Here is a 15,590-nt window from a genome sequence, read left to right on the forward strand (position 1 = left end):
GTGATTTAGGCACAGTGAGAACTACAGACTACTGGCTTGTCTGTATAATGAACTACCAAAGCTACTGAGATGGGAAACTGGTCCAGGAACACAGAAAATTGCTGTATAATGAGTAGGACAACAGGACATGTTCTACACTAACTGACACTGGTTCTTTAGGGGTTCTGGCAGGGCACCTCAAGGTAACCAGGGATTGATTCTGGGGGAAAACTGTTCTTCCATGCACTTTAGCTTCTCTCCCAGCCAGAGAAGTAGAGCAGTCAAAGATTTTAGGGGTTTTTTATTCCACCCCCACCCTTCTGGTGTATATTTGCCTTGATGGCCTGCAGCAAAATTATTTTAAGAGAGCTGGGCTTTCCCCATGAGAGCTGCCACAAGAGGAGAGACTCCTAATGCTTTATCCCAGACTTATCTTGGCTTATGCATTAAATTCTCAACTTTCCCTAATTCCAAAGAGCTCTTTGGTTATCTTGCACTTCATCTACTAAGGAAAACTCACCTTTTGCTGATGATCCTGGGGCAGGTTCTAGAATGCACCTGCAGTGAGCCCAGCCATTCCAAAGGACTTTGGGGCTTATCTCTTGCACCATGGCCTGGCGCAGGCCACCATAGTGTCTTATTTAACAGTGTGTGGCAACGTCTGCCTTGACACCCAACCAAGTCTACGCACATACAACACACAACTACTTAAAGTAGTTTACAAATTAAAATGTACATTGCCGTTTCATAAACACGAGATTGCATGATGTCCACATTAGGAATGGACAGACTTGTCTGTCTTGGTGTCTTCCAAAGGGGCACTCACAGGTTACATTCAGTACAAATACGGTTAATGTGCATGCAAATGCAGGTTGTTACTCAAATGTAAGGCCTGTTTAGGCATTTGTCCGAATCATGAGACTTAAAGTGGGCAGGATAATTCCTACATCATCATCATCTTCATTTCTACACCTACCGCAGCCAAAGTTCTCTAGGCAGCTTACGGAGTACAGGTCCAGCCTGCTCCATTCAGACTCTGCCACATTGGATCAGCAAGTTCTGATAGTGTCCTGTTTGCTTTCAGTTGCCCATAAAAGCACTGTTCCTACTCTACACAGAAATAAGTCCTCATGCGTTCACTGGGTCTTGAAGAGGACTATGCTCCCCGGAAAAGTTACTCATTCTACTTATAGCCCGAAGTGGCTGATCCTACCTAATCTTAGAAGCTAAGCAGAGTCGGGCCTGGTTGAAATCTGGATGGGTGACTTAAATGTTGTGAATGGCCCAGAGAGCTTTAGCTATGGGCAGTATAGAAATGTAATGTGATAAATGTGATAATGATTATGCATTTCAGTGGTCCAGTTAGGTACACCATATGATATATACCAAACATGCTACTATGCAACTGTGAAATCTGAATTAAAGTACAGATGAAGGTGAAAACAAATGCTGTCAAGAATTTATTTAACAGAGAGGAAAAGAGGGAATGAAGCCATGGGAGCTGTTCAGAGAACTATGCAAGATAGATCAAGCCTGTAAACAAAGCAAAACAGAAATAGGAGGGAGGGGAGCCAAATCGTTTTTCCACTCGTGAGCCGTGGGGCCTCCGTCTCACACATGAGATGGGTCTGCGGTAACCCAGCCCAACCACCTTCCAAAGCTCTAGACTCACTGCCTTTGCTGGATGAATGCTGCATTAAGGGGAGTAGGCCAAGAATAGATCCGCTTAGTCATATGAAATTCATGCTCCTATCACAAATTGTACTACTATTGTCATTCTACTCTGGTAACTTTTCGTAAGGGCTGCCTTAGGTCAGATTAGGGTTTGTCCATCCAGACCAGGGGTTGACACCTTCTAGGCTTCCAGATGTTCGGCCTGGAAATCTCATCAGTTCCAGCTGCCTTATCAGTTCAGAATGGCAGTGGTGAGGAGCCATGGGAGCTGGGGGCCAAAATGTTGCCCGCCCCTTATCAATGGCAATGGCTGCACTGTGACACACGGCAATCGTCCCGATCTCAAGCCGAGAAGAGTCTTCGCCATCGCCCACCACCTGATCTTTTTAACTGAAAAGGATCTGGCACCAAAGGAAGAGCTTCTGCGGGTACAGAATGTGTGCTGTGGTCCTTCAAAGACACTTATTTGGAATCACTGAATAAAACTGGGTGTTCAGGGAAGACTGTGAGCAGGCCAGGGTCCATTTTAACTTGTGCTGGGACAATTGAACGCCCTGCCAAAAGGGAGCGCAGGAAGGCAGATAAACACAGAAGAGGGAAAGGAAGAGCCTGAAGACACAAACTGATGGCCATAATTAATTTGTACATCTGCTCATGGAAACTGGACGCATTGGTAGGAGAAGATTTGGAACGGTTGGGCAAGGCATTACTTGGGCCGCTGTTTCCGATTCTTCTTGTTACAGGCATCTATAGTGCTCTGGGATGCTGTTTGGAAGCAAAGCCAATAGCCCTCGGAAGCAACTGTGGCCTTCTGTGGAGTCATCTCTGCCTAAAAGCAGAGATGCATAAAGCAAGGACAGAACAACCAGACTGCATGCATATGATGATATAAAAGTAACAGAACATGACAAGCCTGCTGTATTATTGAGAGACTTTATGAGGAACACTCAAAAGTTCTGAAGGAACTCACAGAGCCCTATGTAATAATTAACCAAGCAGTATCTTTACTGCTCGGAAAGAAAAAGGTTTCGAAACTGAGTTTATTTTAAAAACATTAACAGCCCATCCTTAAGCCAAACATAGTTTTCCAACCCAGCTTGTTATATTTTATTCTTGGTTTCCATTACGTATCAAACATCCTGCTTCCCAGCTCCTTCTTCCATCTATGCTCAACACTAATTTCTCCCAATTTGGTAACCATGTGCAGGGCTGGTGTTTTCCAGAACAGATAGGAAGCAAAATGAAGATCCCACCTGCTTGTTGTGCTTGCTACATTTATATCCCACTTTTGTGCAAAAGTGTGTACATGATCCACCTCCCTCCCACTTGGCCCTCACAATGTGCCATACAGGCTACATGTCTCCATTTTACCCTCAAATAACTGGGTGAGGTTGGGCTGCAAATCAATGACTGGCCCCATGAGCTTCATAAAGAGTGGAGGCTACATCTCCCCAGTCCCAGTCTAACTACTGCTAGTAACTACTACCCAGTTAACTACCACACCAGGCCAGCTCCACTGAAACTCTGTGCCATGAACAGCAAATGAATTCCACATGGATTACCAAATAACTTGACAAAGAGTCAAGGGTTGCTCTCACCATCATGTCCATTTGTAAGTTTTGAGAGGCACCCCCTAGACTAGAAAGACACTGTGCCTGGTCCTGCAGCACAAAATGTGATGTTCTCACTATTTGTAAACCTCTTGAATCACCAAAGCTGGGCTGGAAAGCTCAAGGGAAAGCAATGCCCAAGGAAGAGCCCTGAAAGGGTGACCAGCTCACCTGCTCAGATGTGCTCAGGTTCACTTCCTTGGTCATGAAGACCCACCAAGTGTCACCACCTGGGCCTTGAAGTTGCCCCTCACTGAACTGACCGAGACACACAGGTGGCCCAGCCATTCTGGTAAGAGACATGTGTTCCCATTGCAATGACCTTACTTATTTTGAAATGCACACCTATCTCTATAAACGAGCATATGTACAATGAATGCAAATCAGCCCCCTCTTTCATCCTCTTCTTTGATGGTGCCCTTCCACTTTTCTTGCAATTCGTAAGCAGTGGCTTTCAAAGTGTGTGCCAAGAAACCATGATTTTAGACATTATAAGCAAACTATCAGGGATGGCAGACAAGCTGCCCAACATCAACACGGCTTCTGTCATTTTCAGCCTGAATCCTGCCATGAACAGCTGTTAAGGGGAGGCAGATCAGCCCACGAGGCTGGGCCAACACCTGCATACACCTGGCATGTCGTGGGATGTACCCCAGGATCCTGAGCAATATGCAAGACACATAGGCAGAAGTGGTCAAGTTCCTCACCCTGCTCTACTCCCGCCAAGGTCCATTTTATTCACCAGGGACAATCCTTATTTACACGCCGAGCCAATGGTTAATTCCCAAAAGCTGCTGAGATGTAAGCTGGGCAAGAAACCCTGCCCTATGGCCTGCAGCCCCTTCTCTGAATCCAGGAATGTGTGGGCAGGCTTACTGAGAAGCCAAAGTAACTTTGCACATGTTCAGAGATAGCATTCTGTTTACATATGTTTCAGGGCTTGGCTTTAACGTTAACACCAGCTTCAGGCTCCTTGAAAGTCCAACTCTAACCATGTAGATAGGAAGTCAAAACATACAAAACTAAGGATCTGCAAACCCCAAGACAAGAATGCTCTGCAGCTTACTTCAAAAACAGGACGGACAGTGTGCAAGTCTTCAGGGATGACAGACAGACACTCTGATTCGAAGTTCAAAAGCGAGACATCAAATTTCAACTATATACAGTGATCTGAATCGGCACCATCCCAACCATCGAGGAAAGCACATCTTGAGAAGGCCACCATATTTTACACATAGCGATAGAGTGCGAAAAGGGAGAGAAATCTCCTCAATTTGACTGAAGCCAAGCTCCCATAAACTTAGCGAATTATGGGGGCACCTCGCCCACTCCAATAGTTCAGGCCCTGATAATTGCACCCAGTGGTTTGCTGATTAAGCCCCTACTTTCAGCTGGTGGAACTTGAAATGCCCTGGGTCATGAATCCCTCCAGAGCCTCAGTCCTGTGCATCCCAGCAGGGGAGTCAGCACGGGGCTACAGCGTTTCCTTGAGAAAGAAGTCAGGATCCTGTGATCCGACATAGGCATTTGTTCAGGAAATGCCACCTCCACACCCACCAAATCTCTCATGTGCTAGAGTGCCTGGCCATCAGCTAGAAAACATTGTGGCTGCTATTACAATTACTAGTGCTGATATTAAGGCTGATCAACGAGGGATGAGGCTAAGAAGACTGCTGAGTGATGCTTGCCAGCTCTTCTTCAAAGTGGGCCCTTGCTCCCTAAACATCTGCAGAACTTGCAGAAATCCAACAGGGCAAGCTCTTTTTTTCATGGAGCAGAGGGCCAGTCACAAAGTGTGACTTGTTGAACTGCTGTCTGTCCTCAGGCAAGGGAACCCTGCCAAGCAGAAGTGTGCCAAACATAGAAATCAGCCCTTGTCTCAAAGAGGAAGGGCAGAGCTCGTGTACTGCACGTAAAGGCCCCTGGTTCAATCCAGATGGCGCTGGGGAAAACTCTCCGAAACACTGGAAAATGGCCAGCAAGTACAGACAACGCACTGGATCAATATGGAGTTTCCTTGGTCCCCTTACACACATATTCATCAATTCCACACCTATTAAGTTCCTCCACCCTGTCTGCATTTTACCCTGAGTCGCTCGTCTGCCCCTCTAGACCCAGTCAATCCCCCACGGAAATGGTTCCGGCACCAGAGTACCTTCTCCTGATGCTAAATTTCCTGTTTGTGACTCTTTCCTCGCCCAGCATCCTTGCAAATTGGAAATCTATGCAGACTTCCTTGAGGGGAGTACCACTGGTGAATCTGCGCCCCCCGGGACCTTGCTGTTCTCACCTGGAGGGCAGCTGGCAGAATTTGGAGGTCCTCTCCAAAGTGCACCCAGTTCAATATATAACTAAAACTCACATGTTGTCCTTCCCTTTAAGAAAAACTCTACTTGCCTCTGCTCCTGGCATGGCTCTCAGTACGTTCTCGGGCTTGGTATCCTGCTGTTCCCAGCCAGGGTAGTTTCCAAACTGTTTCTATCGACTGCCTTCCATGGCCGAGACAAAAGAATCCCCTCGGCAAGGTAGAGCTTGCCCTGAGCCCCTGCATTTGCTGCTCTCTCATGCATCTGTCATGGCAGGGAAAGTCGTCGTCTTCCAGGTGTATCCCCTGTGCTTCAGTTGTGAGAATGCCACCAGATACCTGAGGTGGAAAAAGCTGTAAAGAACCTAAAACCTTACTTTATCCTAGCTTAAGATGCATCTATCAATCACAAAAGGTGGGCTGTAGCCAACTGTAACAAGGCTGTGTTTTGTTTTGCTTTCCCACAGATACCACCTTATCAGCAACTTGGCTGACCTTGGATAGATAATTCACAGGTTTGTCCAGTAAATCACAATCCACTAGGATTGCCTCTTCCCTTGGGCTGTAAAGGTGCTTCAGTGGCCTGTCCCCACTGAAGGAACATTTGGTCTGGAGTCCTGTTCCATCGCCCAACCTCCAAAAAGGGAAGAAACAGCATCCCCGCAATCTTGCTTCCAGTTGACACAACTTCAATAGGAAGACTATAAAACTGGTCCACAAGGAGATAAGATAAGGCTCCCATGTAGACAATTATATTTTAAAACATATTGTTCTCTCCTCTTAAGCCCTGGACGAAATAAATGAAGTGTCTGTTGATAGTCCACTATCAGACGCTGATTTTCACAACCATATAAACATTCCTTTGAGTGTTGCGTAAGCATCCCAGCCTATTGGGCAAAGACTCTCCTTCATTTGCACTTGAAAGGCAACCAGCCTCTTGAGTTTAATCTCATCCCTGTGGGTTGGTTTCAATTACAAAAAAGTTCAAAGTATTTGGTCTACAGTTCTTTGTGCAGTGGTCCAAAGAGATCTCTTGGCTTGTTAGCCAGGCAATGTTAAGGGAGACCATTGGATGCAGGTCAAGGCATCCTAGCTATTTATCACCACCAGCACAACCTCGTACTGTACACAAGCCTTCCCAAATTATCACTGAACTATTTGAGCAATACCAAAGAGACATGCCACGAAACCAACATCACCTGCGTCAAATCAGTGCTTTGTTTTCTGAAAATATTCACCCTGTTTTTGCAAGGAAGAAAGCAGCCATTCTCAACTAGGAAGCAGGGCAACCCACTGGGTAGGCGGGAAGCACGGGGTCTGTTCAACGTCTCCTACATGCCTTGAATGGATTATTACGTTTTTTATATCCCCATTAGCATTATAAGAGGAGGGGCCATTTGGACAGCACACGTTCTTCGCATTCCGTAGTTCCCCATTTTGCTCCTAGGCTTCTCCAAGGGGTGGGGAAAACCTCCACTTAGGACCTTCTACTAAGCAAACTGAAACTCGGTTGGACATGATTAAAAATGGCACTGCTTCGAATTTTGCAATGCTGTTCTCCAACAAAGGACGCCCCAAAAAAGGGAGAGGAACGATATTTAAGATTCATTATCCTAGCAAGATGGTTTGCAAAGATCTGAAAATTGGGGGCAAGTATATGCAATGTGCATGAGGAATGTGCATGAAAGTGCTTATGATTTTTCATCCAAATATTTTTTGAAAAGTTCAAAAGTTTAGGATGAAAACTAAGTGAGGAACCCAGTTTAAGAGTGGAGAAATTCGCAAGGTTCTGCACGAACTAGACTGGAAAGGACTGGAAAGAGGAGAAACTGAGGCGAACTGAAACTGATGGATTTGCCCATCCCGAGCTGGGGACACAGTGCCAAATTGAAATGGTCAGGCGACCCAGCTGCATGGTGCACCCCCACTGCCGCCGTCCCGTGAGTTGACCCACTGATGAATGAAGGGCCCAACTGAAGGACCCCTAAAGCTGGAGCCCAACCCTGACTGCGGTGTTACCAGATGGCCCAATCAGTTCCTCATGGCTATAAGAAGCAACAGATAATTATTTTAATGCATGTTCATTTATTTTATTCATTTTTAAATTTATATACTGCCCATCAGCCAGAAAGGCTCATAGTCTTAGAACAAGGAAGACATATCAGGGAAGGTTCATGGTGATAAATAGTTTTCAGTGCTTAAAGGACTGATGTTTATACTGGAAGGAACACCGCGGTCCTGGATAAATTATGCAATCCGTTAGTGGCACTGCATGACTTCATGCCATAGACAATTTTAGCGGGGGGGGGGGGGGGGAAACAGATGACACTTTTATTCAGGCTGTTGCCTAGTCCTGTTTCTGTCTTTTATTTCAAGCACATACCCAAGAACAGTAATAAACACAGACCCTTTATTAAACCAAAAATCAACCCTGATTATTCTCTAGAAGGACAGGTACTGAAGCGGAAGCTCAAATACTTTGGCCACCTATTGAGAAGGAAGGACTCATTGGAAAAGACCCTGATGCTGGGAATGACCGAAGGCAAAAGGAGAAGGGGACGGCAGAGGTTGAGGTGGCTGGATGGGGTCACTGGGGCGGTGGGCGTGGGGCTGGGTGGACTCTGGGGGATAGCGGAGGACATGAGAGCATGGTCTGCTGTGGTCCATGGGGTCACGGCGAATTGGGCATGACTGTGCGACTGAACACACACACACAAGAGCTGGTAGCAAAACCCAAAGGACAACATGGCAAAGGCAAATGCATATGCATTACAAAGGCAATTTTGACCTCTTTCTTTTCAAAGAACTGTTCCAAAAAAACACAGGAATGGATGAGGGTTGGAACTGGAAGCATGGGATCTCTCAGTCTTTGTCACTCAGGCTAAAATCCTGTAGGTAGTTTCCAAATGGATTTACTTCTGGGTAAGGAAGTGTACTGCAGGATGTAATTCCTTTGTCTCCAGGCACCCTTGCAAAAACCTTGAATGTCTGGGATTAAGGCAAGGCATCTTCTGTGCTGGGATACGTTCAGACACAAGCATGGTTCACACACAATCCTAAACCAAGATTCTGAGTTAAGACGACAATGGTAGACGTGAACCACAGCATAGCAAGTTCCCCTTTCATTTGTTCATGTAAGGCTTCCATTTGTGGTTTTCAACAAACCGTAACTTCCCACTATTTCCAAACACAGGAAACTGTGGCTTGTTCAAAATAGGGCTAGTTCAACCAAAGTAGGATCAAACTCTGCTTTAGCTTCCTGTGATATATGGACTTAACAGGGCATTGTGGTCTGTTAAAACTTAGGTAGAGAAGCTTTTAAAAATTGCCCCCCTGACATGCAAAAAAAGGAGTGAAGGGGGGTTACCTGCTCATGCTCAGAAGGCTCAGAAGGCTCAGAAGTTCTAACTATCTGAACCAGGCCATGGCATTTCCCACGTTTCCATAGCACAGGCTATCTAATCTGTGGCTGGATGGATATTCTTGACCTACCACTCCCATTAATCCAGGCCAGCATGCCTAGTGGTCAGGCTGATGGAAGTTAGAATCCAACAACTTCTGGATGGCCAAAGGTTCAGAACCACAGTTTTAGAATTCCTAAGTCTAGGTATATCCACCCACAGGGAAGAAATTCCTCTGGTGATGGTCAGTGCAGGTTATGTCTGGATTGTTATGATAATAAATGGAGGGATGATTGTAGATCATTCTGGTTTCATTTGAGTTTGTACTGAAGGATGAGTTGTAAAATATGAATCTGGGACATGAGAATTAGGAAACAGAAAGGCAGAAGCACGAAAAAGACCAAATAATAGATAGCCCAGGCAAAACTTACAGTACTATAAGTAGAAAGTGTTCAAAACCATGCCCCCCATTCAATTACCCATCCTTTGAAAGGCATCTCCCAACAGTTGTGTGATGCCAACAAAGCCAAATGATGAAAAGCCATTACCCAAGATATCTGAAATCAATATGGAAGTAGGGAAATGGTGCATTTAAAAGTCACTATTTGTGTGCTGATTGTTCTTCACTTCTCTCTGCCCTGTGGGAGACAGGACTGCCCACTGCGAGGCTAATTTTAAGAACAATCTCTCTGCCTTGCACTCAAAAACCCGATTCTTTTACTTCTGGCAAAAGGCTACCTCTAGGCACTCCCGCACTTGTAACCTCAATGCAGCTACTCCACTAAGCTGCAAAGCAGAGGGAAAGGAGAGCAACAGGACTATTCCAGAGAGCCAGTGTGGTGCAGTGGTTAAGAGCATGGGACTGGGACTCAGACGATCTGGGTTCTAGTCCCCGCTCGGCCATGGAGCCATGGGTGACTTTGGGCCAGTCACAGACTCTCAGCCCAACCTACCTCACAGGGTTGTTGTTGTGGGGATAAGGAGGAGGAGGAGAATGATGTAAGCTGCCTTGAGCCCTCTGTAGGAAAAAGGCAGGATATCTATCAATCAATCCATCAATATTCCATCATCCCTCTGGTGTTGTCCCTGACTCCTCCTCAACTGTTATCCAGCAGGAGCCATCCCAGGCTGCAGCACCGGCTTGACTGAAAGGCCAGCAGCTTCTGGCTGCACTTCCGCCTCACTGCAGCAGCAATCACCCCATCAGGCTGCTGCCGAGGGAGCGAAGGGAGGCAGAGCCGTTCCGCTGCCTTGGTTGAGAGAGCTTCTCTCACTGGATCCCCATTACCTGGAGGCAGCCATGCCATCAAACTAGAGAGTGCTCGGCTTCTTTCTCACTCCTTGCCCTAAGCTCCGAGCACATGGATGGAGGAAGCGCAAAAGAGAGGACCCCCAAAGAGAAGGCGGCTTCCATTTCCGTGCATGTTAGAGGGGACCTTGCAGAATATCTAGTCCTACTCCCACTCAGTGCAGGAACCCATGAATTGTGCTGGGGCAATCGATCGGCCCTAGCCGACAGACCACGCAACCCTGCGAAAGGTCTTCTTCCTCAGCTGCCCTTACCAGCTGCCATTCCAGCAGGCTGTACTGAGGGAGCTCGGCCGTTCCACCAGCCCTACTGAGAGCCTTATTTCCCTCTTCCTTCCCCATGCCTGGTTTCTTGCATGCCACGATAAGACTGCAGGCTGACTGCCTTGTTTCAGTCATTATATGTGAGCTCTTTGGGAGTGTTGCTGGTCAAGAAGCAGGATAAAATACTTTGCATTAATTAGTGAACAGATTAGATGAATGCACATTCTTATTTGGAATGCTGACATCTCCCCCATGAAGGTTCTGGGAAAACTGGTGTTTCGAATGTTACACCCCAAGGACCCTTCGAAGGTGCAGGAGTCAGACAGTCCTGCTGCCCAAAGCCATCCCAATCTTGCCAAACTACCAGCAGATCCACTCTAGATCATGGATTTAAGCCTTTGAGTTAAAATGTTACTTTGGCTTGCTGGCCTAAGCGCTTGCTTAGTTTATTTATTAGACCATTTTATAGCCCTGGTGACGCACACCGCATGAGGCGGCTGCGCACAGACGTGCCACTTCCTCATTTCAGGGACAGACCCTCATTCAGTGGCAAAGCAGAAGCTGCGCAGGCAGAAGCTTCTGCGTGTAATTCCTGGCAGCCCCAGGTGACAGGGACACCAGAAGACCCAGCCCGCTAGATCCGAGGTGGACCATGTGGCCCTCCAAAGGTTTTGGCTTACAAGTCCCAGCAGCCGAAGCCGGCAGCACCAACCGAGAAAGGTCATGGGAGCTGTCGGTTCCTTCACCCCAACCTGGAGATGCTGAGGACTGAACCTGGGACCTTCTACATGAAAAGCAGGTGCTCTGCCACCAAGCTATGGTCCTTCTCCAACTCTGTTGCACACCCCCAGCCTAGATGGAGAAATAAGCTAAGCCTAGTATGTATGTATGTATGTATGTATGCATTTATTTATTTATTTAAAACATTTCTATGCCGCCCCCATCGCAACAAAGCCTCGGGGAGGCTCACAAAAATATATATATTAAAAAAAAATTAGTATAAGGCAGTGCTCCATTTTCATCTGTCTAACAGGTATATAAACACACACCTTGAGTGCCATTCTTTATAAAAAGGCAGTGTTCAAATCAAAAGAAATCTATGAATGAATGAATGAATGAATGAATGAAAGAACGAACAAACAAGAGGACATATTCGTACATTTGACTTTCAATTTAAAAATCTCACAAATTGTCACAGAAATATTGCATCCTATTAATGATACCTTTACTCCAACCTATTAGATGAATAAAAGGTCACAGATCAAAACAATCCCACTCAGAGGCAATCAGTTGTCATTACTACTAATAGTAATAATAATAATTAATAAGGTTGCCTTAGCTTAATGCCCCAAAAGTACCAACAAGATGGGGAGGTGAACATTCCCAAGGAACTCAACAGGTTCTCTTGATCTACAAGGGGGAGAAATGGTTGAAAAGCAGCATAGTCTAAAATGAGAATTACAGAGAATCTATTCAAGGGTGCATTGACTGGCTGTCTCCATCTGAAGATGCAGCTGTGTCAGATTCATTCAGTGGTGCTGGTAAGTTCACGGGTGCACCCAGCCAGTCCGGCTTCCATGGCTCCGTGTGAACATTTGCTCAAGTGATCAGTAAACACAAGTGTTCTTTATGGGAACATCTGTAACATAAGCCAGGCGAACTGCCAAGTACACACCAAGGTTGTATAACCCACAAGTTTACGATGCAATATCACTGCAATCCAATCACAGCCATCTCAAAGAGCCCGGGCTGCTGCACCACCCAAAGAGTCCGGCCTGCCTGGATGAGAACGATGGTGCAAGGGCAACAGAAGGCCGAGCACACAACTTAAGAGAGCGCTCCCAGCCTTTGCAGAGGCAGGGTCTTTTCTGCTGTAGCCCCAACTTTTCACAATGCCCTTCTGAGAGAAATAAATATCACAACTGGAGTGCACACGTGCAGTGCTTTTTGTCCCAGGGGACCCCCAAAAGCAGTGCAGAAATGGTGATGCACAGAATGCCTCTTCTCAGATGTCTTTCAGACTGCTGCAGGATGGGGGAGAGGTCAACGACTTCTCTGATCTTGGTTCTAGTCTTGCTGCCTATGCATGGTGTTACTTTATGAGGATCTGTTTTATACGTGTTTATGACATACATTTTTCTACTGTTTGAAGGACAGTACAAACATCTTCCTTGCTTGTTGTTGTTAATTGTGAAGTAGCATCCGACCCATCGTGACTCCATGGACAACATTCCTCCAGGCTCTCCAGTCCTCCACCATCCCCCAGAGTCCACCTAAGCCCACACCCACTGCCCCAGTGACCCCATCCAGCCACCTCAACCTCTGCCGTCCCCTTCTCCTTTTGCCATCAATTGCTCCCAGCATCAGGGTCTTCTCCAGTGAGTCGTTCCTTCTCATTAGGTGGCCAAAGTATTTGAGCTTCATCTTCAGGATCTGGCCTTCTAAAGGGCAGTCAGGGTTGATTTCCTTTAAGATTGTCTGATTTGATTTCTTTGCAGCCCAAGGGACTCACAGGAGTCTCTTCCAACAGCACAATTCAAAGGCCTCAATTCTTTGGCGCTCAGCCTTCCTTATGGTCCAACTTTCACAGCCATACATTGCAACTGGGAAAACCATAGCCTTGACTTTGCTCTTCTTTGCAGGCCTTCCTCAATCTGGGGTTTTCCGGTTGTTTTGGACTTCAGCTCCCATCAGTTGGGATTTGCAGCCCAAAACACGGAAGACCCCACATTAGGGAAGGCTGTCCTAAAGAAGCAAACAATTTAAACATAGCTTTCCCGTGGCCAAACACAACACTCACCATTGACCTTACATCTAATGGATGCACATTCCCTTGCGGGTCTTACCCACACCCAGGCATTGGGCACGTTGCTTGGACACATCATTCTGGCTGAGGACCTATGGAGGGTTTCTGGGAGTGGGGACAGCTTCTGGGGACATTCCAGGAGTGCGGCAGAAGTGGCTTTGGAACAATTGGATCCAGAGCTAAAACCAAACTGGACAGAAAATTACAAAAAAAGGGGGGTGGACTGTCCCTTATCCTGATATACGGTCCTTTTCTGTTTGCTTCTCATGAGTAAACATGAGCTAGCCCCCATTTACTTGCAGACAAGGGAGAGAGGGTGAGAAAAGGCCTCGACACTTGAGTCACTTTTACCATGCTTGGTAACGGAAGCTTTCATATTTTCACTGAGGCTTATGGGATTTTTAACAACAATCATTATTTAAGGCCCATGCCTGGACACCGAGGAAAGTTCACAGGCAGCTCCTCTTCCAGTGAGTTATCTCACTGCCAGAGAAGAAAAATGTGAAACCATTCCCCCACCCTCCTTCCCAGCAAGCATGAGCGGACTTCTGGATGTGACACTCCATCCATAATTTCACTCCCTGCCTGCCCCATTGCCCAGCTTGGGTTTCTTCTGCCTCTCAGAGGAGATGTGACCCAACTTCATAGAAGTATGTGGGGTGTGCAGGAAGTGGACGGGAGGACCCTCACCTCTTCCTGTCCTACTAGACCAGGAGTCATCCAATGAGACTGAATGGCAGAACATGAGAAGACTCCTGTGGGATCAAACCAAAGCCCCATCAAGTCCAGCATTCTGTTCACACAGCGGCCAACCAGCTGCCCTCAGGCAGGATTTGAGAAGGTTCAGGACGGCTAAAAGGAAGGACTTCTTCACAAATAGTCAGACTATGGAATCTGCTGCCCCAGGATGTACTGGTGGCCACCAAGTTGGAAGGTGCAGAGAAGGAATCAGTGAAATTCAGGGAGGACAAGGCTATGCAAGGCGACTGGTCATGGCAGCGACGTCGATTACCTTCCACAGCAGATGCAGTGTGTGGTATTCAGCATCAGCTGCTGGACAACACGAGCAGGAGGACGATCCATTGTGTGCCTCACTAAAGCCAGGGTGTGGAACCTCCCTCCAGCCCAAGGGCCAAATTCTATTTCGGAGAAGCAATCGGAGGCCACCACTGCAGTGGCGGATGGGGCCCTGGGCAAAGGAAGCAAAGCAGAAAGCAAAGGGCTGCGTCCAAACTGCAAAAAACACCAGAATGTTGCAGTGGAACACTCTTACTCCTAGTAACAAAGCTCTAGCAGAGCTGTTTCAGCTGATTTGAGGAGAGTGATCAATAAGTGAACGAAAGCTCGAAAACCAGATTATGGTGGCTCTGAAAGGAGGCATATGAAGACCCCAGAGACATCTGCCAACCAGAATGAAACACTTTCTCTCACGCCTTCCACTCCCCAACACGATACACACTAACCACCATGGACTGTATTTCTCTCCACAGATCTATCCAGCACCCTCTCCTCTCCTACTCTCTCCATTGTCCAGGAGCTGCCCATACCTAAGAGAGCATTATGCTTCCAAGGCGTTATAGATGCAAAGACAGTGCAGAATTTTGCCTGCACCAAATCTGAGTTGGATTTAAGGGGTCCCACTAAGGCAAGATGTCCAGTGGGATTTAAGAAAAATGAAAAGCATGTCAGAAACATATGCCTATTTCCTCAAATACATCTTCAGACCCATTAAAAAAGGAAGACCCATTCCACCCCTAAATGGTGCTGGTCTGCAGGGACGCACCACACCATGAAGCAAGCTGCAACTCAGCCTGTACAGAAGACAGACTAACAGAGTGATTTCAGAAGATATGCAATGCTTTGCTATGCATCTATTTGTGTGTGTGTGTGTGTGTGATTAAAGGGTAAACAATGATATCTTAAAACTGTTCCACATTTTTACCCCATCTGACAGTTAGACTGGCCCCATTCCTGTTTTATCATCAAGGCGGACACGGAAATTTCCAAGAATGTGACTTCTGCCTTGCCCGTTAGAAGGAACGGCTGGGAACATTCACTGGGCGACATATGGCATTCAGATGCACCGCTGACACAGAACAGAAAAGGCCTCTGGGAGCACACGGGGAGCGCACGGCTCCAGCAGCACGCCTGGCTTCATGGTCCACTCGTTTATCATGCCTGCTTTATCCAGAGATGAAATGTGCCGCCCCCCACCACCTCCGGAAGCCATTAAATGAGAGAAA

The 15,590-nt window shown here is 46.8% G+C and overlaps 1 protein-coding gene across 6 annotated transcripts in view; it reads right to left on the bottom strand.

Annotated features, from left to right (window-relative positions):
- The window catches only part of PDE3A (phosphodiesterase 3A), a 296,763-nt gene that overhangs the window by 185,364 nt on the left and 95,809 nt on the right, over positions 1–15,590 (bottom strand). Inside the window, exon 2 of one of the 6 annotated variants that reach the window (XM_044452151.1) lies at positions 5,661–5,907. The exons of the other annotated variants lie outside the window; for them this stretch is intronic. Coding sequence (XP_044308086.1) covers positions 5,661–5,675 — 15 coding nt within the window. The 5' untranslated portion in view covers positions 5,676–5,907. The remainder of the gene's footprint in view (positions 1–5,660; positions 5,908–15,590) is intronic. 6 annotated transcript variants of the gene reach the window in all.

The sequence above is a fragment of the Varanus komodoensis genome, unplaced genomic scaffold, assembly GCF_004798865.1.
Source record: "Varanus komodoensis strain SLA01 unplaced genomic scaffold, ASM479886v1 scaffold70, whole genome shotgun sequence".
Classification (NCBI taxonomy): domain Eukaryota; kingdom Metazoa; phylum Chordata; class Lepidosauria; order Squamata; family Varanidae; genus Varanus; species Varanus komodoensis.